Raw genomic sequence first — 26,165 nt, 5'->3', positions numbered from 1 at the left:
ATAAAATGTAAAGATTGTAACAATGTTTGAGAAATTGACTCTTGGGTAGGAAGTTAAAGTGTTCACTTCCAGACATTCAGTGTCCTGCACTGGAAGAACTGCAGCTAGAGGAAGGCAATGAAAAGTTTCAGGAGATTCAAAACACCCAAATAAAAATAGATACTATTGTACTTGCTAACAAAATTATTTTACAAGTGCTCACTCGGCCAGGAAAATATTGTTTTGAAAAAAATATATATCCACCTACATTTTTCTGTGCACATGATCACCAGCTGAAAGCAGTTCTCATAGTTAGACCCAATAAATACCCCAAACTTGGCCACCCTGGACTCCATTTTAGGCTTTTTATTCCAATTTTATTCGAGCCACCCATTACTTGTACGTGGCATAATCGACACGACCATTGTTTTGGAGGGGCAAAAATACGAGAAAACAAAAATCACATAGTAGCAGTGTTGGCTTTCGAGCACACAAATGCTCAGCGGAACAACTTAATGAAAACCCTCGCCACTGTTACGTGGGGAAAGACTTACTCCCCGCGTGACGCAAGCAGGATTTGTTCAGCTGTGCTCCTTTTTCAAATGTCCAAGATACATACTGGGGGTGTATATTCGGAAGAGACTAAACCTCTTAGTGGTTTAAACATCATCCTCGCCACTCCTACTTTCTGCAACATACTCCATGGTATTCGGCAAGAAAGCTTCCTTCTCCGGAGGTACTGCTTCACCATTTGACCCACTGACCGTGTCCTTAAAAACCCTTGCAGTTCTGTCAGCTGGGAAACTGGAGCAGTTAGACTCTGAGCTGTTCCAAATTCCATAAGCAAAGTAAATAATGCATCCTGTCAGAAAAAGAAAACAAAGGATTCTTGTTTAATAACAGGTCCACTTTGAAAACTCAAGCAACACATCACAAATAACTCTCCCAATGAGATAAGTTTTAAAAAGTTAAACAATATTTTCCTTATCCAAGCAAATTCCTTATTTACTTAAGCACAAGTACAACTAGGAGATTAAAGATGCCATCTAAAACGACCACTTTGATCAACTGATTCGGACATATTTCTCTTACCGGGTGGAATAGTACCTCAAACTAAAATCGGAGGCTCCAAATTACACAGAAACTATTATTCCTCAACCTAGTCTATTTTGGTATCCATGAATCTGCAATTAATTTTTACCTGATGAAGCATAACTGGAAGAATTTCAATGCTTGCAAGGACATGCAGCGAATTGGAGATTTATCTTGCAATTGCCAAGTACATATTTGTGCCTTGTGCCAATTGTATCCAATATAATCTGGCAACATTCTGTTGCAGATTTTTTTTCAGTTTTACAGCTAGTTTTTAAAGGGTGAATTTACAACACAAATACAGTAATTATAATCGTTCCTCAGTGTACACACTTTAGAAATTCTAGGCGTTTGACAGTTTTGTAGTACCAAATGTGGGACTTGCTGCCACACGGAATGGTGGGCGGTGAAAAGCATAGATGCCAAATGAGTACATGGGAGACAATGAATAGGGACCTCAGCTATTTACAATCTATATTAATGACTTAGATAAAAACCAGAGAGTAAGGTATCAGAGTTTACTGAGAATAAAATGTCAGGTGAAAATTTAAGCGGTGGGGAGGGTGCAAAGACATTACAAAGAGATTTGGACAGATTAAGTGATTGGGTAACAAGGAAACAGATGGGAGTTACATGTGGAAAAATGTGCAGTTATTCACTTTGGTTGTAACAATAGGAAAGCATAATATTTTTTGTTTTAGAAAGGTGTGAAACTTGTAAACTTTGGTGTTCAGGGAGTCTTGGGTGTATTCGTACAAGAAACAGGTACAGCAAGCAATTCGGATAGCAAATGGCATATTGGTCTTTATTGCATGGGAATTGGAGTACAAGAATAGAGGCATCTTGCTGCAACTTGCTTTTGGCGAGGGCAAGTCCAGAATACTGTGTGCAATTTTGGTCTCCATATTTAAGAAAGGATATATTTGTATTGAAGGCAATAAAGCCAAAATGTTTACTAGATTGGCCCTGGGGATGAAAGGTTGAGAAAATTGGATCTATATTTTCTGGAGTTTAGAAGAATGAGCTTGACAAGTTCGACACCAAGTGGGCATTTCCCCTGGCTGCGGAATATTGAACAAGGGGCACAGGATAACAGGGCTTATCAATAAGACTGAGACGAGAAGACGTTACTTTAATCATAGGGTTGAGAAGCTTTGCAAGTTTTGTGAGTGCACCATATTGAATATATTTACAGCTGAAATAGACGGATTTCTGGTCTTCCAGAGAATCAAGGGACATGTGGACACTGAGAAAGTGAAGTCAAAGCCTAATATCAAGCATGGTTGTATTGAATGGCAGAGCAGGTTGGACAGGCCTTTTAGTCTTCCCCTCTCCTATTCCTTAGAACTAGACAAAGCAGAGTGGGAGGAAGTTTGGGTGGAGCTTTAATTGTACTTTAATTCAATAACTATAGTACTATCCATGAAGTCTTCTCAACCTGGCCCTTCGCCTGAGGTGTGGTGCCCCTCAGGTCAAATCACCGCCAGTCAACTCTCCCTCAAAAGGGGAAAGCAGTTCATGTCCTCGGGGACTATGGTGATCGATTAATCCATCGTCTTTGCTGTAATTACACTCTCCAGAAAGAGGCTCTTGGTACTTTATTCATAGAATTATCAAGAATATATCAGTAGGGGGGGGGGGGGGGGGGGGAGAAACTTAGTTTTTAAAATGTAGCCCTTATTTCGAAGAATGGTTGGATTATACAACAGCATTAGGACGTACAGAATGTTTGGAACACATTGAATTGGCTGTCAGGTATCTGCAATGGATGGTTCATGCGAGACTTTGTGGCATCTGTAAAGAAAGTAGTCTAATGCAAAGCCGGCCAGATGTTTCCCCAAGGCAAGAAGCAGGACAGGTACCCCTCAATAAAGTACAAAATGAGAATGATCTTCTGGAAGAAATGCAGCAGAGAACTTTAACGTTGTGTATCCGTGGGAGGAAACCTTAGTGTCGCACATGGAAGCCGATAGCAGCGACGGAATGCAACCTTCCTCAACAAATATCGGCAAGTGGCAAAAAACATTCAATGACCCGTGTTATAAAACCATGATTTAGATCGCAAACGATTTGCTTTTATTGAATGGGATTAAACACCAGGTTAAGTTTTAAAAGACTGACATCGCTGACTGAACATTTATGTATGATTCTTTTGGACAGCCTTAAAAGAATTTAAGTGTGCATGTGTGTGCGCACAAAGGCGCCCCGTGCACGCCCACTTGCGTATGTCCATCCTGTGCCCATGTGGATATCTCTCGGAGCATGTGTGAATTGGAGTGTTTTATCTATCAGATGTTCAGGGCTATAAATACTATTTCCTTTTCATTTAAAACTCACAGACATGTTTTCTCGTGTGTCCTTCACTGTATCAGCACTTAAAACAGTTAAACGCTCACTGAACTGGTCAGCAAATTCTCGCAGTCAACTGACAGTTAGAAAGAGAAAATGCCATTTTACCACTCCCTTTGCTGGCTCGAACACCTGATACGGGCAGGTGAGATAGCACACTGAACACTTTCTCTGGCACCATGGGGGCTAACACATTGTTCATCCTCTCAAATAAATAGTTTGATAAGTAAATCTTCACTGAACTGCTACTGGAGACACTAACATAGCATCTTACAATACTGGGACATCCTACACAAAATTAATCGAAGAAGGAACATTGAAACTAATTCTTACAATGCAACAGCAAATCTGTAACATCTGCTGCCTGATACCACCTGGGAAACATCCCTAACCCCGACTTTAATTCCCTCAGCATTACTATTTGAGAAACTAAAGCATAACATGCGAAAGATAGGGGCTGGGATTCTCCGAGCCTCCCTGCCGAAATCGTGCTCGGTGCGGAGGCGGAGAATGGGGTCTCAGACCCGCAATCGGCTCAGACGCCAGGACGTGATTCTCCAGCGGCCGGAGAATCGGCGGCAGTTGCGCGCGCACGGTCAACGCGGTGCCGGTTGGTGGCCATTGAAAGAGGCCTCCGTGGCAATTCTCCCGTCGACCGGCCGAGTTCCTGCCAGCGTGGTTCCCGTATGGTTTCACCCGGCAGGTGCTCGGACTCGCGGCCGCAGTGGCCGTCCTGGTGGGTGGTGGGGGCCTCCACGACAGCCAGGCCCGCAATCAGGGACTACCTATCAGTGGCCTGTTTGGCTCCGTCATGTTGCGCGGGGACAGACACAAAAAGGGCCGCCGCGCGCATGCACAGAAGTGCAGGGCCCCGTATCAGCAGCAGGAGCTGCGCAGCGCCGCCAGAGCCCTGCTATCCCTCTTGAAGTCGGAGAATCACTCCAGACTTTTTGAAAAAAGTCTGGATTGAGCCGCGCCCGTTATCCGGCGGGCGTGGGGACATAGCCCCATTTTTGGAGAATCCCGGCCAGTCTGCTGGAAACCAGACTATGGACATCAGGCTAAGGAAAAGATTGCAAAACAGCGGAGCAGAAACCTTAATCTAGCTTTGAGAGATGGCGAAACTGGTGAGATGATGCAGGTGAATGCCAAAGAGCTGTCAAGGCATCTTTGTGAAGCAGCAGTCAGCAAACAGCTTTACCCCCCTTCATCGCCACGAGTTATGCTCACCTATCCTTAGTCTGTGTTCTCGCTTTCGGCAAGAGTGTCACAGCAACAAGAGGCACAGAATGAGGAGTAGCTTCAGAAGGGAAGAAAGCTCTGGGAACTAATGAGGATTTGGATAATTGAGGCCAAAGTCACTTCAAACTACCAAGTTTGTGTTCAAAAATTTTCAATATGAACCCGTGACATCTGCCTTCTCACTGCCATTCCAACACAAACAAGTAAAAGTAGCAAAACAGTTAAGCGGATTGAAATAGGACATCAACCTGGCTCAATGATAGCACCATCCAGTGAGTCAGCAGGTCACTCCTGGACTTGGTGGTGTTATTCAGGGACTAGAGCTGCTGGCCGAGCCAACATCTGTCCCTGAAATGAATGCCCCAAAAACAAATCACCCGGCTATTTATTTCACAGCCTTCACTGGAGTCTGCAGCGCTTCATTTAGTTGCAAGTTGCAAATAAACAATAGCGACACTTCAGACAAAACCATTGTGATTTTCGGATAGACTGGAGGTCTGCAAGGTGGACATGGTTTCTTTCTCACCTATCACCATCCAGATCGCAAAACGAATCCAAGTGCCTCGATCCAACTGCATCATTAGGTACATGTTCACAAAGACGCTGACGATAGGCAGACAGGGCAAGAGAGGTACCTGAAAATCAGGGCACGCAATTAGCAAGTGCAAAGCTTAATCCAAAGTAGTTCAGCAAACTTGAATGAAAATCAAGGTACTTACCTTGAATGACAGTTTTGTTTTACTCTCTGGCTGCCTCCAGATGATAGCAGTTAAGGCTGCACAGAAAAGGGCGATTAGAATAAGTAAGCATATGCACCACGCTTTCCCTTCCAACAAAGAGTCTTTTGCATGGACAGCCAGCAGGCAAAATATTAGGATGAGAATTCCTGCAACAGAAAGGATAGTATCGTACTATTGTTACAACTGGGAAGTTGCCAAGTGAAACTTGCTGAAAGTTGGCTTGGTACTTACATAAGTACATAAAGAGAGAGAGAGGGGAGAGAGAGGATGAACTCATAACCAACATTTTACTTGCGGTTTTGTTATCCATGCCACCAATTTTCTTTTTAATCCCAATGCTCTATCCATTAAGTGTTGTAGTGAATGTTAATATCTTCAATGTCCAAGTACCTAAGCTCAAAAATTGGTTGACTGATTTTGTTTGAACCGGTGCCTGGGGAAGTGTATTCCACCCACCATCTCACAAATCTGTTGTTTGTAAACAATTTCCAGCAAGCGTTAATCCAGTGTTAATTTTAGGATGATGTCCTGGGTTCCCCTCTGATTGGGAATTGGGCCCCATGTTGCAATTCTTATCATTTTAAACACCTCAATCGCGCCATTTTAAGTAAATACAAACCCCAGCCTTCCTACCTCCCTGATCACAGCTAAGTCCTTGCCAGATGAATTCTGATTCCACCTCCCACAGAGCCAATAATTTATTCCAAGGTGAGTTCAGAAAACAAAACCAGTTTTTCATTGTTGAACAGGTACTTTCTTGCTTTTATATTCTGTGCCTCATGTCATGAAGCCCAGCAACCTAATTAGTTGATCACTTTTTGTATCTGTCAGCTGATATTTAACGATTGATAGACTCAAAACCTTAAACCCTCAGCGCCCAAAAAAGGTCGAGTTACGTGGATAGGGTGGGGGCTTGACCAGAGGTAGGATGCTCTTTCAGAGGGTCGGGGCAGACATGATGGGCCGTAGCCTCCTTCAGCACTATAGGGATTCTACGATACTCTTGTAAATCTTTTCTGCACCCTCCTAATGGCTCCACATACTTCCTAAATTGGAAGCAATTGAGGTTGAGCTAGTACTTTATAAAGATTTAACATAGCCGAGGATCCTGTATGCTTTATTAACCACTTTCTCTTTTTAAAAATAAATTTATAGTACCCAACCATTTATTTTCCAATTAAGGGGCAATTTTGTGTCAATCCATCTAACCTGCAGATCTTTGGTCGTGGAGGGTGAAACCCACACAGACACAGTAAGAATGGGCAAACTTCACAGAGTTGGTGACCGGGGCTGGCTCGAGGCAGCAACGGTAACCACTGCGCCGCCCTGATTAACCACTTTCTCAATCTGCCTATGCCACTTAAGGATTTGTGCACATTTACCCACAGATGCCTTTGCTCCTTTATTGTATCCGTTGTTTTTTAGTGCCTTGCTTCAATCTTTCTACCAAAATGCAACACTTCCCTGCATTGAATTTCACCTGTCATTTGTATATCCGTTCCATCAACCTGCCCATATCCTCTTGCAGTCTATCACTAACCCCCCCCCCCCCCCCCCCCCCCCCACCACCACCACCCCCTCACAGTTCCCAGTATTTTCAAATTTTCTCTCATCTACAAATCTTGAAAATGTGCCCTTCACACCCAAGTCCAGATCATTAAATGTAGGCCAAGAAAAGCAGTTGTTCCAATACAGATCCCTGAGGATCCTTTCCCCAGTTAAAAAAACAACTACTCTTTGTTTTTGTCACCCCACCATATTCAGATTTCTGCTGCTCCTGTCCCTTTTATTCCAAGGTCACATCTGTAACTTTGCTGACAAGCTTGTTTGGAAGCGCACGTACACCACATTAACCACAATACCCCCGTCAACTCGGTCATCGGCAAAACCCAATCAAGTCAATTAAACACAATATGCCTTTAATAAATTCATACTGCCTTTCCCCAATTAACCCATATTTGTCCGAGTGACTACTGTAGTAGTTTTGTCCCGGATTCTCACTTAGCAACGGCTGAGGCAGCCTTTCACCTATTTGAGATATTTAAACGCGACGCAGAATGTTCTGGTATCTGGTGCATCTTCATTATCTGACACACAATCTGGGATGCAGGATGGGCCATTTGGGTGCAATCTAGCAAAATAAGCACTTGGGGGGGGGGGGGGGGGGGTGGAAGATTATGCTCCCTACAGTTCTCGAGGTGTTCTGTGATGAAAGAGTTTGCTGAGAAACTATGCATTTGCCCCTTGCCAGAAGCAAGAACGGTCTTCTGCACGGTGGGGATTCTATGGCTCACTGGCGCATGGCAGACTGACAAGTTTGGTAAACAGCATTCAGTGGCATTGGTGTTGATGACTTACCAGCACCTTCTGAGTTGCCAGCAGAACCATATCTACCACAGATATTACCTCTGCTGCTAATTGAATCAAGGAAATAAATCAACTTTGATTAAAAGGCACGGGGTACGGTAACCATGGTTACTTACCAATAAGACACACACACTTATTAACTATAGATCCCGATTGTTTGGAAGGGAGACTATTTTCAGGGAATAACAAGGCATTCAATGAAAATTCTTCTTCACTCTCTGGTAAAACGTCTGCTTGGGAGTCGCTATTGCTGACTGATTCAGTCATATCAACATCATCAGATGTATTTGCCATTTGATATGTTGCATTACAAAATAGACTGGGCTGGTATCTGCAAAGAGGAACAAGTTTACAATCATGAATAATCTTTATTATGGTCACAGGTAGGCTCACATTAACACTGCAATGAAGTTACTGTGAAAATCCCCTAGTCGCCACACTATGGCGACTGTTCGGGTACACTGAGGGAGAATTCAGAATGTCCAATTTACCTAACAAGCATGTCTTTCAGGACTTGTGGGAGGAAACCGGAGCACCCAGAGGAAACCCACGCAGACATGGGGAGAACGTGCAGACAGTGACCCAAGCCGGGAATCAAACCCGGGTCCCTGGCGCTGTGAAGCAATAGTGCTAACCACTGTGCTACTCTGCCGCCCATAATCTTACCTGAACAATGCACATACAACTGGTTTCATTATTTAAATCAACTAATTGAACTGAAAAGCTGTATAACTGGTTTATTCAGTATCCTATCAGTTAAGGCACTGGCCTGTGGCACTGAATCATTAAGATGAGCGAGTTGCCAAGTTTGATTCCTGGTCTAGCAGTGTCAGGTTACCTTAGTCAGTGCAGGAGTGAGAGCAGCACAATGATCTCAATGTCCCCATATTAAAGAGGATTGTTAAAAAAGGCAGGGTTTCTGCTCCTAACTGATCTGATGATGCCAGCAGGAAAGTGCACAATCCCCAGCATTAGGTGAGATCAGAATCAAGCTGAACTGCCTCCTGCAATCCCAACAACGGAATATCATGCAAAAGCTCTTGGTCTGGTGCTGCCCATGAAGAACAAAACCAAGCGGGCAGAAGCCTTTGACCAGCTATGGCTCCAGCCTCAGGACAGGAGAGAGGGGATAAAATGGAAAGGTTGAGGCTGGAAGAACACTTACCTGAGCACCAAAACACAAGCAGCGACCAGCGAGTAGGCAAGAAGGGTTCCAATCGACATTAGATCCACAAGGTCCTTGAGGTCAAACAAGAAGGCCATGATAGCTGCAGTAACAGAGCAATGCAATTCTGCATGAAGATAACCGCTTTAAAATATATATATATATATATAAAAAAACGCTGAAGAAAATTAGTGTAGCATTTCAGAACAACACAGGCACAGCTTTGCTATTAGGGTGTTAAACTCAGGGTGTAATTAGCTGGAAGCTACTCATGTACAACAATACCAACAGTACAACTAACAAGTTGATTTTATCTTGTGAAAATAGGAAAATCGGAGAATTAGGCCCCTCAATTCCACATTCCCGAATACAAACATAAAATATCTTAGACATATAGCTACATCCGGCTCTTTGGGCAGTTCTTGCTGGGGATTAAGGATTCGGATAATCAACTGGTTACATTATTTACTATTAAAAAATATATTTTAAAAAGTGTCTGGATTGCCATAATCAAATTGGCAGAGTACAAGCATAAATATGAAAGCAATAAATTTGCTGTACCAACAGAAAACAAAGCCAGTTTGACCACATATGCAGTAAAAGCTCCTCTTCTGTCCAGCATTAGGACCTTTGTGCTCAACAATTTCCCTTCTTTATAATTGCAATGCATAATTCAACAGCAATAACATAGCAAGAAATACCAGCATTTACATAGCGCCTTATGCCATTTGAACACAAAAGCACCACACACTTTTTTTTTGGAGTGCACGGTTACACAGACAAATAAAGCAGTCATTCTGCAGCAGCAACATCCCACTAGTAGCAATGCTGGAATTTTTCTGAGGGAGTTGGAGGAAGGAGGAACACTGGCCAGGCTACCAAATGAGTTCATCACACTGTGACCTTGGATAATTATCAACATGAACAGACAGTTGCAATCTTGGTGTAACTCTCATTCAAACTGAGTTTTCTGTCCCGTCCGTGACCATTCCTGCCATAGACTTCAGCAAGATGGCGGCCATTAATTTACGTTGGCCAAGAGTTTATGGTCACTCCCTGGCAGGACATTACGATCCCGCTGCAGTCGACTGCAATTTAAATGGCCTGCCGCTTCCACCAGGAAGGGGGGGGGGGCTTTGGAGACCAGGCAGCAGATGCAGTATAATGGTGGTACCAAAATTAGGAAGGGGGATTATTATTTGAATGGGTGTAAACTTACAGAGGTGGATACTCAGCGAGACCTGGGAATCCTCGTTCATTAGTTGCTGAAACTAAGCGCTCAGGTACAGCAGGCAGTAAAGGTGGCAAATGGTATGTTGGCCTTCATAGCGAGAGGATGCGAGTATAGGAATAGGGATGTTTTACTGCAATCATTTAGGGCATTGGCAAGGCCACATCTGGAGTATCGCAATGCAGTTTTGGTGTCTTTATCTGAGGAAGGATGTTTTTGTATGGAGGGAGTGCAGCGAAGATTTACCAGGCTGATTCCTGGGGTGGTGGGACTGTCATATGAGGAGAGACTAAGTCGGTTAGCCTTACATTAATTTGAGTTCAGAAGAATGAGAGGGTATCTCAAGAAACATATAAAATTCTTACATGATTAGAGAGGGTAGATTCAGAAAGAATGTCTCCGATGGTGGGAGAGTCCTGAACTAGGGGTCATAGTTTGAGGATAAGGGGTAAACCTTTTAGGACTGAGGGCAGGAGAAATTTCATTGTGGAATGAACTACTATAAATTGTAGTCGAGGCCAAATCATTGTGTGATTTCAAGAAGGAATTAGATATAGCTCCTAAGGCTAAGTGGATCAAGGGATATGGGGGAAGGCATGATCAGGGTATTGAATTTGACGATCAGCCATGATCATAATGAATGGTAGAGCAGTGTTGAAGGGACGAATGGCCTCCTCCTGCTTCTATGTATATTTCTTGTATGATTCGCCCTTCGTAAATCCATGCGGACTCTGTCTGTTTTCCAAGTGCTTTGCTATTAAACCTTTTGTAATGGACTCTAGCATTTTCCCCACCACTGGCGTTAGGCTGACTGGTCTATAAATTCCTGGTTTTCACTTCACCTCCCTTTTTAAATAGTGGGGTTACATTAGCTACCCTCCAATCTGGGTCTATAGATCCTTGGAAGATATCCACTAATGCATCCATTATTTCTAGGGCCACTTCCACAAGTACTCTGGAATGTAGATTTTCAGGTCCTGGAGCTTTATCAGCCTTCAATCCCATCAATTTCGCCAACACCATTTCCCTACTAATGCTGATTTCCTTCAGTTCCTCCCTCTTACTAAACTAGGTGTTCCCCAACATTTCTGGCACGTTATTTGTGTCTTCCTTTGTGAAGACAGAATCAATGTATTTAGTTGGTCAGCCATTTCTTTGTTCCCCATTATAAATTAAATTAGGCATAAAAAATTACTGCCGTTTAGAATTAAATTGGTTTCACAAAGTCGGAGATGCACAACCAGTCCAACAAATGACAGGTACCTAATCCCTTGAGCAAACTTCAGTTGGTCAAACTGATTTTCCCAGCCAGCCACTGGTAGTGAGGTGACCAGCTCAGAAATTCGAAGCTTTCCTATTGATAACTGGTAAGGCATTAACTGTAATAATGGGATCATCCAACGCACACACTTTTCCCTTTCCTGCTGAAGAAGGTTGCCTGGTAGTGAGCAAGTCATATTGGAAGATGGGACTGGGAAAATGTAAATATTAAAGAGATGGAGCAACGGTACCATCATTCTAGAAATGTTTTATTTATAAAGTTTATTTAGCTGGGACTCACACAGGTTAGATATGCAGTCAGAGTGCAAGGTTATTGACTCAGAGCCAGGTAAGCACACTGCAGCCCAAGACGTACAGCTTACCAGAAAGAATCCCAGCTGCAATAGTGGAGACTATTGGGGCTTTTCTCTCACTCACTTCAGACAGAAATCTGAATAGAAGACCATCCCGTGCCATTGCAAACAGGATTCTTGGCAATGGAAACATTGAACCCAATAGGCTGCAAGGGAGAAATCAGTTGTATAACTCAAAGTGGTTTGTGATTGTATAGGGAAAGTAAACATATCAATACCAAAAAGGTATCAGGCCTCAAACATTACAGAACCCTGACTGAATTGTTCTTTTCAATCACACCAGCAACATTCGACTTCTTCTGAATTTATATTTTAGCTCGTTCAAAAGACAAGCCAAATTTTAAAAAAGTGTTCTCGTGACCAGCGCAATGAGTTGGGCGAGCGTTGAAATGCGAGATGACATTCATAAGCAGCCAGTCTGCACGGTTGCCTAGTTTGGATGGGCAGCTGTGGAAAAATACCATGACATCAGGCATTTCTTCAGAGTGGGCAGAGGGAAGATTTGAAAGGCAAGAGGTCAATGGTGGCTTCATGCAACACTAAATAATTGGTGGAGGTCAAAGGTTATTGGAAGACAATCCCCTCGGTCTCGTCATCAGCTCTGAACCACCCTTCGACTGAAAGAGATAAACTGGCAGGTGACATGCCTTAATAAAAAAAACAAGCTGGCACTCTGCATTGTGAAAGCTATTCGGAAAAGTCATCAGAAAGAGTTTGAGCATTCAACAGCATTTTCAGTCCTCAAAGAGGACTGAAGGAAAGAAAGAAAAAAATTGCACCTAAAAATTTATTCGGAAAAAGCCCCACAATCTTGGTTTAAATTCGAGGCCACAACACCAACACATTTGGCAGGATACATTTACCTTCCCTTTTTGCAAAGAGCTGTCCCTTACCTGCTACAATCCCCGAGACTACAGTAGCAATAAGTGGAGTTTTAGTCTTTTCGTTGATCCTGGCCAACACTCTAAACAGCAGCCCGTCCTCTGCCATAGCATAAATTACTCTCGGCATTGGAAATATGGAACCCAGAAGACTAATATAGAAAAAAACAGTCCATGCCATGTTAGCATTATGCAACAAATGCACAAGCAGTTAATCGTAAACACAAATCTATGAAACAGCCAAATCCCTTTATTATAAGGCAATATGAAATATTACAATATGTTTTATAAATTTGAATATTGTCAAGCATGGTGAGAAATACCATCTTTGGTCAAAACCAGAGAGAGGAGTGTGATTATTTTTGAAAGAACATGTGGTGATGCAAGATTGTCTGCAAATCATATTCACCATCGTTTCTGCAAGTAAAATGTGATGTTCAGAGGATGGAAAAAAACATTTGGACCTCCAAGTAGATGTGTGCATGCATAGGAACTTAAAAAAGGGGTCAAATTGCACAGCGGAACTTTCAAGTTGCTGCACAGTTGTGCAACCTAGAGGGAACATTGTCCGGAAATGTTGGAGATTGTTTCTTTTCCTAAATCAGTAACCATTCACAAGCCAACAAATTGATATGAAACTTGAATCAAACCTTCTGACAATCTCCAATTCGGTACGTGGAATCAGAGGAAGATTTCCCAATTTGATATTGTCAATGGACCCCACGGCACTTGGGAGGGTATCTCTGGTGACTACTGCCAGAAGATGCAGCCTCGCTGAGTGGGTCTGGGGTGGGGGAACTAAAGTACACCCCTTTTGAAGAGGGCAGTGGTTGGGCTTGGGGAGGTCAGACAGAGAATGGGCAAATTTAATGCACGACTATATCTGAAAGCAGTATGCCCCGAGAAGCCTTTTCAAAGTTGCTTTAAAGTTGACCCGTGCTCATTTTCTCCCCAATATTTTGCTGATTAGTTCATGTCGCCATCTTTTTAAATTCAACACTTGTGTACACCTTTTAGTTTGTTTTTCACTTCAAAAGATCCGGAAGACTTTTGTCTGTGCTCATTTTTTTTTTTTTTTTTTTTTAAAAGGTGTCATTCCAAAGGTGGGTTTCTAGGTTTTGTTTCAGGCGAATTGTCACATAATTGTTATGTCACACAGCATCATACTCACAATGAGGCATGATAGCTTTGGAATGTCATCACTACTGTATCAACATACAAGAAATAAAACCGAGAGACGCAAGCACACGTACAATAGTGAAGGAATTCAATCCCTCATCAAAATAGCAGCGCTGTACTTAAAATTTGAATGACAAAAGAAGATTTGTGAAAGTAAAATACATTTTTTTGATCAATAACAGTTGATCTGCTAAACAACAATTAAGTTGCTTGAAATCTGGAAGGGCCCAACTGAATTGCCCATATTGCAACTTAGTGAACAAAGAGAAATATTTTGCATATGAACCTTTCCAACGTAGTTTTAAAAGGAAACTGGTTTTCGGGTTTATGGCATCGACAGTAACACGACTATGACAGTTGGAGGCATATCAATAATAATGTTAATTATTGTCACAAGTAAGTTTACATTAACACTACAATGAAGTTACTGTGAAAAGCCCCTAGTCACCACATTCCGGCACCTGCTCGGGTACACGATGGGAGAATTCGGAATGTCCAACCTATATAACAGCACGTCTTTTGGGATATTGTCAGTGGACGCACCCAAGTGCCATGGGATCCATTGACAATATCAAATTGGGAAATCTTCCTCTGATTCCACATACCGAACTGGAGATCGTCAGAAGGTTTGATTCAAGTTTCATTTCAATTTATTGACTTTTGAATGGTTACTGATTGAGGAAAAGAAAGTATCTCCAACATTTCCGGACAATGTTCCCTCTAGGTTGCACAACTGTGGGAGGAAACTGGAGCACCCGGAGGAAACCCACGCAGACACGGAGAGAACGCGCCGACTCCGCACAGCCAGTGACCCAAGCCGGGAATTGAACCTTGGACCCTGGAGCTGGGAAGCAACAGTGCACTGTGCTACCGTGACGCATATAGCTGTCTGGGTGCAGGAGCTTCAAGAACATCAGACCTCATGCATCGCATGTCCTACACCAAACTAACAGTGCACCATAATGCAAGGTTAGTTCATTCAAGAAAAAAATCAGAGTGCTCCAACATACAGAGCCTGAAGCAGTGCGAACTGGGGGTCCAAGGATAGATGGGAGCAGAACACAATATCCTCTAATCAGGCTGAACAGTGGTTCAAGCCGAGACAAAAGGAGATTAATTGGCATAAACTTATCTTTGTGTTGTTGCCCATGCTTAATGGGGAATAGTTTTTTTTTTTTTATAAATGTTTTTATTCAGTTTTCATATTTTATATTGAACAAATTACAAATTGTTAGGAGAGAAAAAGAACAAAAAAAAAAAAAAAAAAAAAAAACAACAAACAAACACGCAAAAATTAACATACATATTTACAGGTAAGCATCTTCGTAGTAGTAACTGCGCCCGCCCCCCCCCCCCCCCAACATGTTTATTTAGTTTGGTTTTGGGCCTTAGCTAGCCATCGAACCCCCGTACCGAACCTGTAGCCCCTCCCGCTACCTTCCCCCGACTATTCTTCCTCTTGTACATTGGCCACAAATAGGTCCCGGAACAGTTGCATGAATGGCTCCCACGTTCTGTGGAAGCCGTCGTCCGACCCTCGGATGGCAAATTTGATTTTCTCCATTTGGAGAGATTCCGAGATGTCGGACAGCCAGTCCGCAGCTCTGGGCGGTGCTGCTGACCGCCAGCCAAACAGGATTCTACGGCGGGCGATCAGGGAGGCAAAGGCAAGGGCGTCCGCCCTCCTCCCCAGGAATAGATCTGGCTGTTCTGAAACCCCGAAGACCGCCACTATCGGGCATGGCTCCACCCTCACTCCCACCACTTTGGACATAACCTCGAAGAAGGCTGTCCAGTACTCCACGAGTCTGGGGCAAGACCAGAACATGTGGGCGTGGTTGGCCGGGCCTCTTTGGCACCGTTCACATCTGTCTTCCACCTCCGGGAAGAACCTACTCATACGGGTTCTTGTTAAGTGGGCTCTATGTACCACTTTTAGTTGCGTCAGGCTGAGCCTTGCGCACGTGGAGGTGGAGTTGACCCTATGCAGTGCTTCGCTCCAGAGTCCCCACCCTATCTCCATCCCCAGGTCGTCCTCCCATTTCCTTCTTGTTGCGTCCAGTACGGTGTCGTCCCTATCTACCAGTCGGTCATACATGTCACTACAGTTCCCTTTCTCTAGGATACTTGCGTCCAGTAGGTCTTCCAGTAGTGTCTGTCGTGGCGGTTGTGGGTACGTCCTTGTCTCCTTTCGTAGGAAGTTTTTGAGCTGCAGGTACCGTAGCTCGTTCCCCCCAGCTAGCTGAAACTTCTCTGTCAGTTCGTCCAGTGTTGCGATCCTGTCGTCCGTGTATAGGTCCCTGACTGTCAGTGTCCCCCCGTCCTGCCTCCACCTTTTGAAGGTGGCGTCAGTCAGTGCTGGTGTGAACCTATGGTTGTTGCAGATGGGAGCCCTGTTCGACATTTTGGTCAGGCCAAGTTGCTGCCGCAGTTGGTTCCAGGATTGGAGGGTGGCTGTCACCACTGGGCTGCTGGAGTGTTTTTTGGGTGGGGATGGGAGTGCTGCCGTGGCGAGGGCCCGGAGGGAGGTTCCCATGCAGGAGGCCTCCTCCGCACGCACCCACTCAGCCTCTGGCTTAATGGGGAATAGTTTACAGATGTAAAATAAATGGAAGAAGGACAGAGGCAGGAGAGCAGCACTCGGTGTTGCAAGAGGTGGAGCAAAGACTTGGTCTTTTTGGAGGAAAAGGACAATCGCCAATAAAGAAAACCATCACAGTTAATGATGAGAGAAAGAGCAAGAGAAAGATAATGCACACTCGGCTATGGTCCACAACCAGAAACCAGAGCAAAGACTGTGAAAAGCAATGCAAGACTGTCAGATGCTGTCACGGTGTATAAAGCAGCAGTGTTATTTGACAATGCATTTCAATAATGTAATGTAACTATGATGCAACAAGACAATGTCTAACCCTCCAGCAACAAATGGCCTGCTCGCAGCATGATCTTTGGAGCAAATGCCCAGGCAGAGGGCAACTGCTGGAGTTGGCATGGATGACTGAGAAATCTCTCAGCCTAACATTATATCCATAACACCCAGACACCCCATTCAAATAGGCACAGAAAAGCCACTCTCTCCTCCCAACCTGTGACAACTGTCATTGCAGGGCCACTTACAGATTCAACACAGAGATCCTAGGTCATCTCCATCCCTAGAGGTAGCCAGTGACATGCAGCAATTGTCCCCCTCACTTGGAGAAAAAATAAAAAGGAGCACACCCCAACAGAGGGCAAGTGCCTTTAACCGGTCACTTGCATGGCATCCGGTCCTTTAAAACGAATGTTGAAAATGATATGATACCAGCTGCACGTAAAGGACGCTGACCTCCATGTGGAAATTCCTGATCTGTACTCCAGGTGCACAAAGGTACACCCCAGGAACTTTGGAAACATTTGTAAACTTTACTTGAAGCAATTATTCCTAATGTTTCATGCTGGAATGTGGAGGCGGGATGGAAGGAGAGGAAGGCTCAATCCTATTAAAGAACTTGACTTTGCATCCTCCAATCACATGGAACATTTAGGAACTGCACATACTGTACATTCTAAACCACAATAGAGAAAAAATATTCATTATTTTAACTACAACACATCTTTCTGTTGATAGGAGGCCCGGATGACACAGCAAACAGTACAACTGATTTCAGAGTTTAACTTCTGATCAGACCTGCCTCTCCAGGGTAATAAGGTAGTGCTAGTGGGGAATTTCCATATTAACTGGGGCGTGGCGTGAAAGGGTCAGGCGTGGAGTAAAAAAGGATCAGACATAGTGTGAAAGGATCGACATAGCGTGAAAGGATCGACATAGTGTGAAAGGATCAGACATAGTGTGAAAGGATCAGACAAAGTGTGAAAGGATCAGACAAAGTGTGAAAGGATCAGACAGAGCGTGAAAGGATCAGACATAGTGTGAAAGGATTAGACATAGTGTGAAAGGATTAGACATAGTGTGAAAGGATTAGACATAGTGTGAAAGGATCAGACAGAGTGTGAAAGGATTAGACATAGTGTGAAAGGATCAGACAGAGTGTGAAAGGATCAGACAGAGCGTGAAAGGATCAGACATAGTGTGAAAGGATCAGACAGAGCGTGAAAGGTTAGACAAAGTGTGAAAGGATCAGACATAGTGTGAAAGGATCAGACATAGTGTGAAAGGATTAGACATAGTGTGAAAGGATTAGACAAAGTGTGAAAGGTTTAGATGGAGCAGAATTCTGAAATTGCATTCAGGAGAACGTTTTACGCCGCAACGTAGAATGTCCTACAAGAGAGGGCGCAGTTCTGGACTTGGGTGACAAAGCTGGCAAGTGGTTGGAGTATCAGTGGGGGAGCATTTTGCAGACAGTGACCATAACTCAGTCAAATTCAAGATTGTTATGGAAAATGACATAGATGAGCCTGAAATCAAAGTTCAAATCTGGGGGAAAAGGCAGATTTTAATCAGATCACATGATTTGGCCAGTGACCTGGGAGCAGCACTTTTAGGTAAATCTGTGACAGAACAGTAGGACACATTCAGGAAGGAAATAGGGAGAGCTGAGGGCCAACATCTTCCAATAAAGAAAAAAGGGTGGGACCAACAAATCCAGTGAACCCTGGATATCGAGACACGTAAAGGAAAAAGATTTAAGGCGGATATCAAGGGATCAAAACAGCAGAAGCGCTTGAGTATAGAATTTGCAAGAGGAATTTAGAAAATTAGGAGCGCAAAAAGGGGTCATGAAAGGATACTGGCAAGTAACGTAGACACAAATACTGAATTGCTTTACAAGTACATTAAAGGCAAAATGATAACAAGGGAAAGAGTAGGTCCCATTCAGGACCACAGTAGTAATTTGAGTGTGGGGCTGCAGGATGTAGGTCGCGTTCTAAATGAATACTTTGTGCCAGTTTTCAATAGTGAAAGGGACAGAGGAGAGGTTCGGAGTGGTCTGGCAGGCTTAAAAGTAGACAGATCTCCAGGGCTGGGTTAAATGTATCCCAGGCTGTTGAGTGAGGCAAGGATCAAATAGCAGGGGAGCTGGTATTGATTTTCAATTCCTCTCTGGCCACAGGAGAGGTGCAGGAGGACTGGAGGATAACCAATGTGGCACCGTTATTCAAGAAGGGAGGAAGGGATAAGCCAGGAAACTACAGGACAGTCAGTCTAATCTCAGTGGTGGGGAAACTAGTGAAACAATTCTGAGAAACAGAATAAATCTACATTTTGAGAGGCAGCGATTAATCAAGAACCGTCACAATGGGTTTAAGGCGAGGTCATGTCTGACCAACTTGATTGAATTTTCAAAAGAGGTGACCAGATGTGTAGATGTGAGCAATGCATTTGACATAGTCTACCTGGACTTCAGCAAGGCTTTTGATAAGGTGCCACATGGGAGACTGATAGCGAAGGTAAGAGCCCAAGGAAATTTGCCAAATTGGATCCAGAATTGGCTGAGTGGCAGGAAGCAGAGGATGGATGAGGGGTGTTTTTCTGACTGGAAGCTTGTGTACAGTAGGATCCCGCAGGGATCAGTGTTTGGGTCCTTGCTGTTTATGGTTTGTATAAATGATTTAGATTTCAATGAGGTTGATCCGTAATTTCGCAGATATCATCAAAATTGGTGGGGTGGTAGGGAGGAGAATAGCCTTAGATCATAGGAGGATATAGACGGGCTGGTTAGGTAGGCTGAACAGTGGAAAATGTAATTCAATCTGGATAAGTGTGAGGTGATGCACTTGGGCAGGACAAACAAGGCAAGGGAATAAATGGTGAATGGCAGGACCTTGGGAAGCATCAAGGATCAGAGGGGCCTTGGTATGCATACCTGTCCCTTAAGGTAGCAGAGCAGGTGGATAAAGTGGTTAAGGAGGCATATGGAATACTTGCCTTTATTAGCTGAGGCAGAGTTTAAGAGCAGGGAGGTTATGCTGGAACTGCATAAAATGTTGGTTAGCCCACAGCTAGAGTATGGTGTGTATTTCTGGTATCCACTTTATAGGAGGGATGTGATAGCACTGGAAAGAGAGCGCACTGGAAAGAGAGCGCACTGGAAAGAGAGCGCACTGGAAAGAGAGCGCACTGGAAAGAGAGCAGAGGAGATTTACCTGGATGTTACCTGGGCTGGAGACCTTTAGTTATGAAGAAAGATTGGAAAGACTGGGGTTGTTTTCTTTGGAGCAGAGGAGACGGAGAAGGGACATTAATGAGATGTACAAAATTACGAGGAGCAAAGACAGGAAGAAATATTTCCCCTTGGTGTAGGGATCAATGATCGGGGACATAGATTTGAGGCAAGGGGCAGGAGGTTTACAGGGTGATGTGTGAGGGGAAACCTTTTCACCAAGAGGGTGGTGGGAGTCTGGAACTCACTGCCTGAAAGGGTGGTGGAGGAGAGGGTGGTGGAGGCAGAGGCCTCATAGCATTTAAGAAGTATTTAGACGTGCGCTTGTAATGCCAAGGCATACAGGGCTATGGGCAAGTGCTGGAAAATGGGATTAGAATAGTTAGGTGGTTGTTTTTGATGGCACAGGTGCAATAGGCCGAAGCACCTTTACTGTGCTGCAGACCTCTTATGACTAATTTGGGCTGTCAAATCTATATCAGAGAATAAGAGAGCGGCCGTGAAAGTACAAGTTTCCTCCTACTTTTTTAAATTTAAAGTACTCAATTAATTTTTTTTCCAATTAAGGGGCAATTAGCATGGCCAATCCACCTACCCTGCACCTCTTTGGGTTGTGGGGGTGACATCACGGAAACACGGGGAGAATGTGCAAATTCCACACGGATAGTAACCCGGGGCTGGGATTGAACCCAGGTCTTCGGCGCTGCGAGGCAAAAGTGCTAACCACTGCGCCACCATGCTCCCCCTATAAACCTACTGTTCTGTTTTTCCCTTTTGCACATCACCCAGGTAAATAATGTTTAGTTCTTTCATTAAAAATGTCACATGCATTGTAAAAAAAAAAAAAATAAATGTTACTTTCTCAGCCATGCAAGTTAAAGACTGAAGGACAGAGTCACACAATACCTGGTGGACAATGCACAGAGTGATCCAACTGCCACAGCATATTTTGCCCCATCCCATCCGATATACTTGAAGGCAACTGGCAATGGGCTGTTCTTGTCCAGTAAATAATATGGCATCATCAACGTGAGGGCAGCAGACACTCCAAAATAGGCAACAAAACAGATCAAAAGCGATGCAACAATTCCGATTGGAATTGCGCGCTGGGGATTTTTCACTTCCTCTCCTGAAAACACAAACAGTAGCGAGTGGAAGGCCGCAAGGATTCATAACATCATGTAACTCATTTTGATGCATTGTTCCTTATTAAAAGCAACTCAATGTCCATATTCAAATGAAAACCGACTTAATGGTATCAAACCTCAAGATACTCCCTTGTTTTACCTTGTTTCCTGTTGGTACAGGTACAGTGATGTCACCTCGGGACCAAGGCCGGCTGCATTTTGAATTGGGCGGCTTGAGTTGTGCATGGGTCGAGTCAAGCCAAGTTCGGTGGGGTGGGGACAAGGGTAGCCTGGAGCAGGGAAACAGAACAGCCCTCAACCGGTGAAGCGAATATCTAATCTGGTGCCACAGCAAGAAATGCAGTGTTGAGCTGAATTGTCCAGGTACGTTTGTTTTTTATTGGGGGTCATTACCCCTCGCTGCACGAGCTCCAGGTCATTACCGCTCACCATATAGTTTCTATGTCACTGAGTAAAAACGTTCGTGATTACATTCTCCCTGCATCTCTCATAAAACAGTAAATCTGTGTCCCCTAGTCCCTATACCATGAGCTAATGTCTGATTACATTGTCTGCATTAAATTTCATCGGTCATTGTTCTCCCCCAGAAATGGTGAGCTGCAAGAGAGTTTGGCATTTCCTCCAAATTTAACAATTTATATTGATTGTTTTTTTTTAAACCTATGTCTTTACTTATAAATTAAAAACAGTTTCCGTCCCAAAGCCAAGCCCTTGAAGAAGTCTTTGTCCTTCCACTGAACACCTCGTAATAAAGTATATGCTGTTTTCTACCCATTGGCCAGTTTTTTTCTTTGCGCTGAATAACTTTGAACTCTCGTGGAAGTTTTGCCAACGGTGACCCGAGCTCCAAACCAGCCTGGATTGACAGGGTGAAAGTTTTCTCTGTCTACTGGTCGAGGGAGTCATACATTAAATCAGTTTTGACAGTTTTCAATAGTTATGAGGAAGTATGGACCTACAAGGCAGAATTGTCCCTCTTTCTGTACTCTCACTGGTCGAAGCCAAGCTGGTATAACACAATGTGCTGGATAGAGTAGAGTGAGCATTTGACCTTTGCATCTGACCTTGGGAGTGTATAGAACAGCCTGAAATGAAAAAACTTCCATCACCTGTCATCGCTCCTATCGATCATCACAAAAAAATGTAATTAAGGAACAAAATACTCCCAGATGACAATTTTTGTGATGCAATATGGGTCTGATTTTCAAATTAAGCGATCCCCGGATTGAACATCCCCAATTGATTATTTCCTGGCGTGTTTGTCTTTCTGATGTTACTGCTGCCAGGTACTAAGCTTTCTGCAAGTAGACCACTGTTTCATTTGGGCAGCTGCCACTGTCCTTCAGAAGTTTGGACAGGGCTCTCTATCTGCTGGAACTCCATTTGGGAGTAGTCTGCCGTACTGGAGACTTTGCAGTGTGGTTATCTGCACTAGATAAGAAAATGTGCAAACCTGATGTTCTTGATATGGTGCAACAATGCCACGAAAGAATGCAAGTAACCACTTGTTTAAAACACAAAGCTAAATAAACTTCTGGGATAATTACCATCTGCACAACCAATGAGGAAGCTTTCCACAGAGTTTCGTTCTCCTTCCAAAAAAAAATCGAATGGCGCCACAAATAATTGATGGGCTAAATAGGTTTAGGATTTTCATATTAATTTAACTTCCCCTTTTTGAACTTTTACTATTGTAAGCAACACTGGCATTAAGCAGTCACAAAGCTTCGTAGTACTTTGCTTTGAACAAAGTATTTCAGGCCCAATATGCTATTACAAACTGGGCGTAACGCCACTACTCTTGGGCTACTGCTCGAGTACATTCTCTCCTGGAATGCTCAGCTTGTTAGATATTTCATGGTTAGTAGCAACATGCTCCTTTTGTGCGGAGAGATTTTGAATAAAGTTTCAGAGCCTCTATTCAAATGCAGTTAGTGTTGTCAACCTACTAAAAGGAGATACCCCCACCTGCAACCTGCCTCCTCTCCAGGGATGAGTACACCCATTATTGTGCCCGAGCAACAACAATGCTCATAAGGGTCATAAATAATTAGATGTTTGTTTCTATATCAGAACAGCTGCAAAGAATGCTTCTGTTCCCAAGGTTAAGAGATTTGCAGCTAATTAAACATGCAACGCATCAACTTGGCTTTCAATGTGTGGGGTCCGACAGATTTTTAAAAAAAACTTCCCTTACCTGTGGTAGCAATGCAGTCAAATCCTACAAAAGCATAGAAACATGTGGCTGCGCCGGAGAGCACTCCTGTGAAACCATAGGGCATGAATCCCCCAGCGCCATAATTCCAGCTACTGGATTCTTCAGTGTAACTGCACAAAAGGCAAGACATTTATTTTTAAAATTAATGAACAATCTGTACCCCCAGTTCACACAATCGCTGTGTCAAGCATTTAAGACGGAATATAAACAAAACATATTAAAGGTGGCACCATTCTACATTTACACATGAAACAATGAATGCAAAATGTGTGTAGTTTCCATATTTGCCTGAAATGCAATATCAGTTCGACCGTCACTCCAATTATCACTGACTGCTTGGCAGTAGGATCATAGAATTCTTAGTGCAGAAGGAGATCATTTGGCCCATCAAGCCTGCACCAACCCTCTGAAAGAGCACTCCACTCAAGCCCACTTCCCTACCCTATCCATATAACCCCTCAACCTAACCAACATATCCCTGGCCACTAAGGGGCAATTTAGCATGGCCAGCCCACCTAACCTGCACATTTTTGGACTGTGGGAGGAAACAGGAGCACCCGGAGAAAACCCACGCAGACACGGGGAGAAAGTGCAAACTCCACACAGTCACCCAAGGCCGGAATTGAAGCAGGTCCCTGGTGCGGTGAGGCAGCAGTGCTAACTACTGTGCCATACATGTTATACATAATATTTGCAAGACATAAACCTGGGTAACTGCAAATCCATTGGTTTTACACCTCTAATTGGTCACATACAAAAACTAAGTTGAAGATTATTTATGAAAATATACTACTGACCAGTGAAAGGGGGCTTAGAGAACAGACCGTTAGATTAAAGTAAGAAAGACACAGTAGTATATAAACTCAGCATACACATTTAGATTTAGATTCATAAATGTTTAAACATAGTGTAAAGCATCAAGGACAGTGGATAAGAAAGATCTGGTAAACATCCAAACACCATGAGTAAGGCCCCACAGGTGCATGAATTGGTCACACAGCCCCAGGTTGTCCAAAAGCAATTTTATTCGTCAATGTACGTCATCTATAGCCACAGTGATTGGATCAAGTCCAGCTGAGGCAGGGTTACTGATGTTTGGAAATTGTGTAATTATCTAACCTAAAGCAGTGCAAAGTAGAGTCAATCTGCCCCAGATCGTTCTCCCATCGTATGTTGGCAAATAAAGAACGTCTTTACCAGAGTTGCTGTCTCTGCTGAGTCTGTTTTAGCTGAGCCGTAATCAAGATGGGGATCCCCCATGTGAAAGACAACTCACTACTTAGCCTCTGAAAACGCTCCTGCAACCAGCAAAAACTGGAAGAACTAATCTGACCAATTGCCTCTACTCCTTTGAGGAGGTCACAGACCAATCACAAGCCCTTTGGATACAGTGGCCCTGAAAATCCGTGATGGGAATCTCAGCCATTTATCCCCGCGGGTTTCCCAGAGCTCGATGGAAGTTCCCAATTTGGCTGCCGATGGCAGATACTGGCTCCGACAGAGACAGTTGCCACACAACAACCAGGAAAGCAACCTACAAGATGGAAACTAACAGACTCTAGGCTGCTGGAGAAAGGCACAGCCAAAAGATTTCTGTTTATATCAGAACCCCTCCATACCAGGTGTTCCTGTGCTCCAATTGCTCAAGCACCCACAGATCAAGGAGTGGCCTCTTCAGTCGCCAACAGTCATGTCATCAAACACAGAGACAAGCCGTCCCACGATGCCTACTTGTGGAAAATCTGCCATTGCATCATCAGCTGAAACCAGCACTTCCACGTGGAAAGTCTTGCCAAAACACACTGGATGGGGTATGGGACTCCCCCTGCCACATTTCTCAGGGAGTTTCACTGAAATTATTTTGTTTTAAAAATCCAACCTTTTTAAACTTTGATTTCGCCCACATTTCCCATCTTGGTTGGGAGGTATTCCTGGTCTGATCAGGTGCATTTCCACTGACCTTGCATTGGGCAGCCAGAGAACACATGAAACAGCGTGTCTCGTGCCTGGCCCTTGTAAATACAGGCAGAAAGTCTACTCTCTCCAGGTCCTGGCCTAGTTCCTGCTTTCACTCTGATGGCAAGCTCAGCGTGCTAAAAAGGCAACGAGTTCAAGGGGGTGGCACAGTGGTTACACCGCTGCCTCACAGCTCCAGGGTCCTGGGTAATGCTTGCCTTCATTAGCCGGGCATTGAATATAGGAGCAGGAAGGTCTTGGTACAACCTTATCAATTATTGGTTAGGCTGCAGAAGGAATATTGTGTGCAGTTCTGGTCGCTATTGGAAGGACGTGATTGCACTGAAAGGTGTGCAGAGGAGATTCACCAGGATGTAGCCATGGCAGCGATATCCAAGACCTGGATTTTAAGGAGAGGAGTAAGGGGACAGGAGCATTAATTTAGGAGCAGACTCCTAAATGACCCTCTTATTGACTGACCTCATTAACACTACACCCTGTATGCTTCATCCGATGCCAATGCTTATGTAGTTACATTGTATATCTTGTGTTGCCCTATTATGTATTTTCTTGTATTTTGTTTAATTCCCTTTTCTTCCCATGTACTGAATGATCTGTTGAGCTGCTTGCAGAAAAGTACTTTTCACTGTACCTCGGTACACGTGACAATAAATAAATCCAATCTAATCCAATCCATCCATTACTGCGACAAGGCTCGGGCATGTTCCGGTTCTTGGATGGCTTGGACTTACCGGTGGTAGAGGAGGGGAAGATGCAGGGGCTGAGGGGACCTGAGGAAACATTTTTTCACCCAGTGGTGGGGAAATATGGAATGCGCTGCCTGAGAGGGTGGTGGAGGCAGGTACTCTCGCAATATTTA

The 26,165-nt window shown here is 43.9% G+C and overlaps 1 protein-coding gene across 3 annotated transcripts in view; it reads right to left on the bottom strand.

Annotated features, from left to right (window-relative positions):
- Positions 1–330: 330 nt before the first annotated feature.
- LOC119977840 (high affinity cationic amino acid transporter 1-like) overlaps positions 331–26,165 on the bottom strand; it is a 109,682-nt gene continuing 83,847 nt past the window's right edge. The window contains exons 5-12 of one of the 3 annotated variants that reach the window (XM_038819079.1): positions 23,309–23,439; positions 20,870–21,092; positions 11,809–11,945; positions 8,935–9,037; positions 7,886–8,100; positions 5,382–5,548; positions 5,189–5,297; positions 331–841 (exon numbers count right to left, since the gene is read on the bottom strand). In XM_038819079.1, the coding sequence (XP_038675007.1) occupies positions 639–841; positions 5,189–5,297; positions 5,382–5,548; positions 7,886–8,100; positions 8,935–9,037; positions 11,809–11,945; positions 20,870–21,092; positions 23,309–23,439 (1,288 nt within the window). In that variant the 3' untranslated portion in view covers positions 331–638. Of the gene's footprint in view, positions 842–5,188; positions 5,298–5,381; positions 5,549–7,885; positions 8,101–8,934; positions 9,038–11,808; positions 11,946–12,692; positions 12,833–20,869; positions 21,093–23,308; positions 23,440–26,165 lie in introns of all 3 variants that reach the window. The other 2 variants (XM_038819080.1, XM_038819078.1) reach the window with 2 other exon arrangements.

Source organism: Scyliorhinus canicula, chromosome 14, assembly GCF_902713615.1.
Source record: "Scyliorhinus canicula chromosome 14, sScyCan1.1, whole genome shotgun sequence".
NCBI lineage: Eukaryota > Metazoa > Chordata > Chondrichthyes > Carcharhiniformes > Scyliorhinidae > Scyliorhinus > Scyliorhinus canicula.
This window is presented reverse-complemented; position numbering and strand designations above follow the sequence as displayed.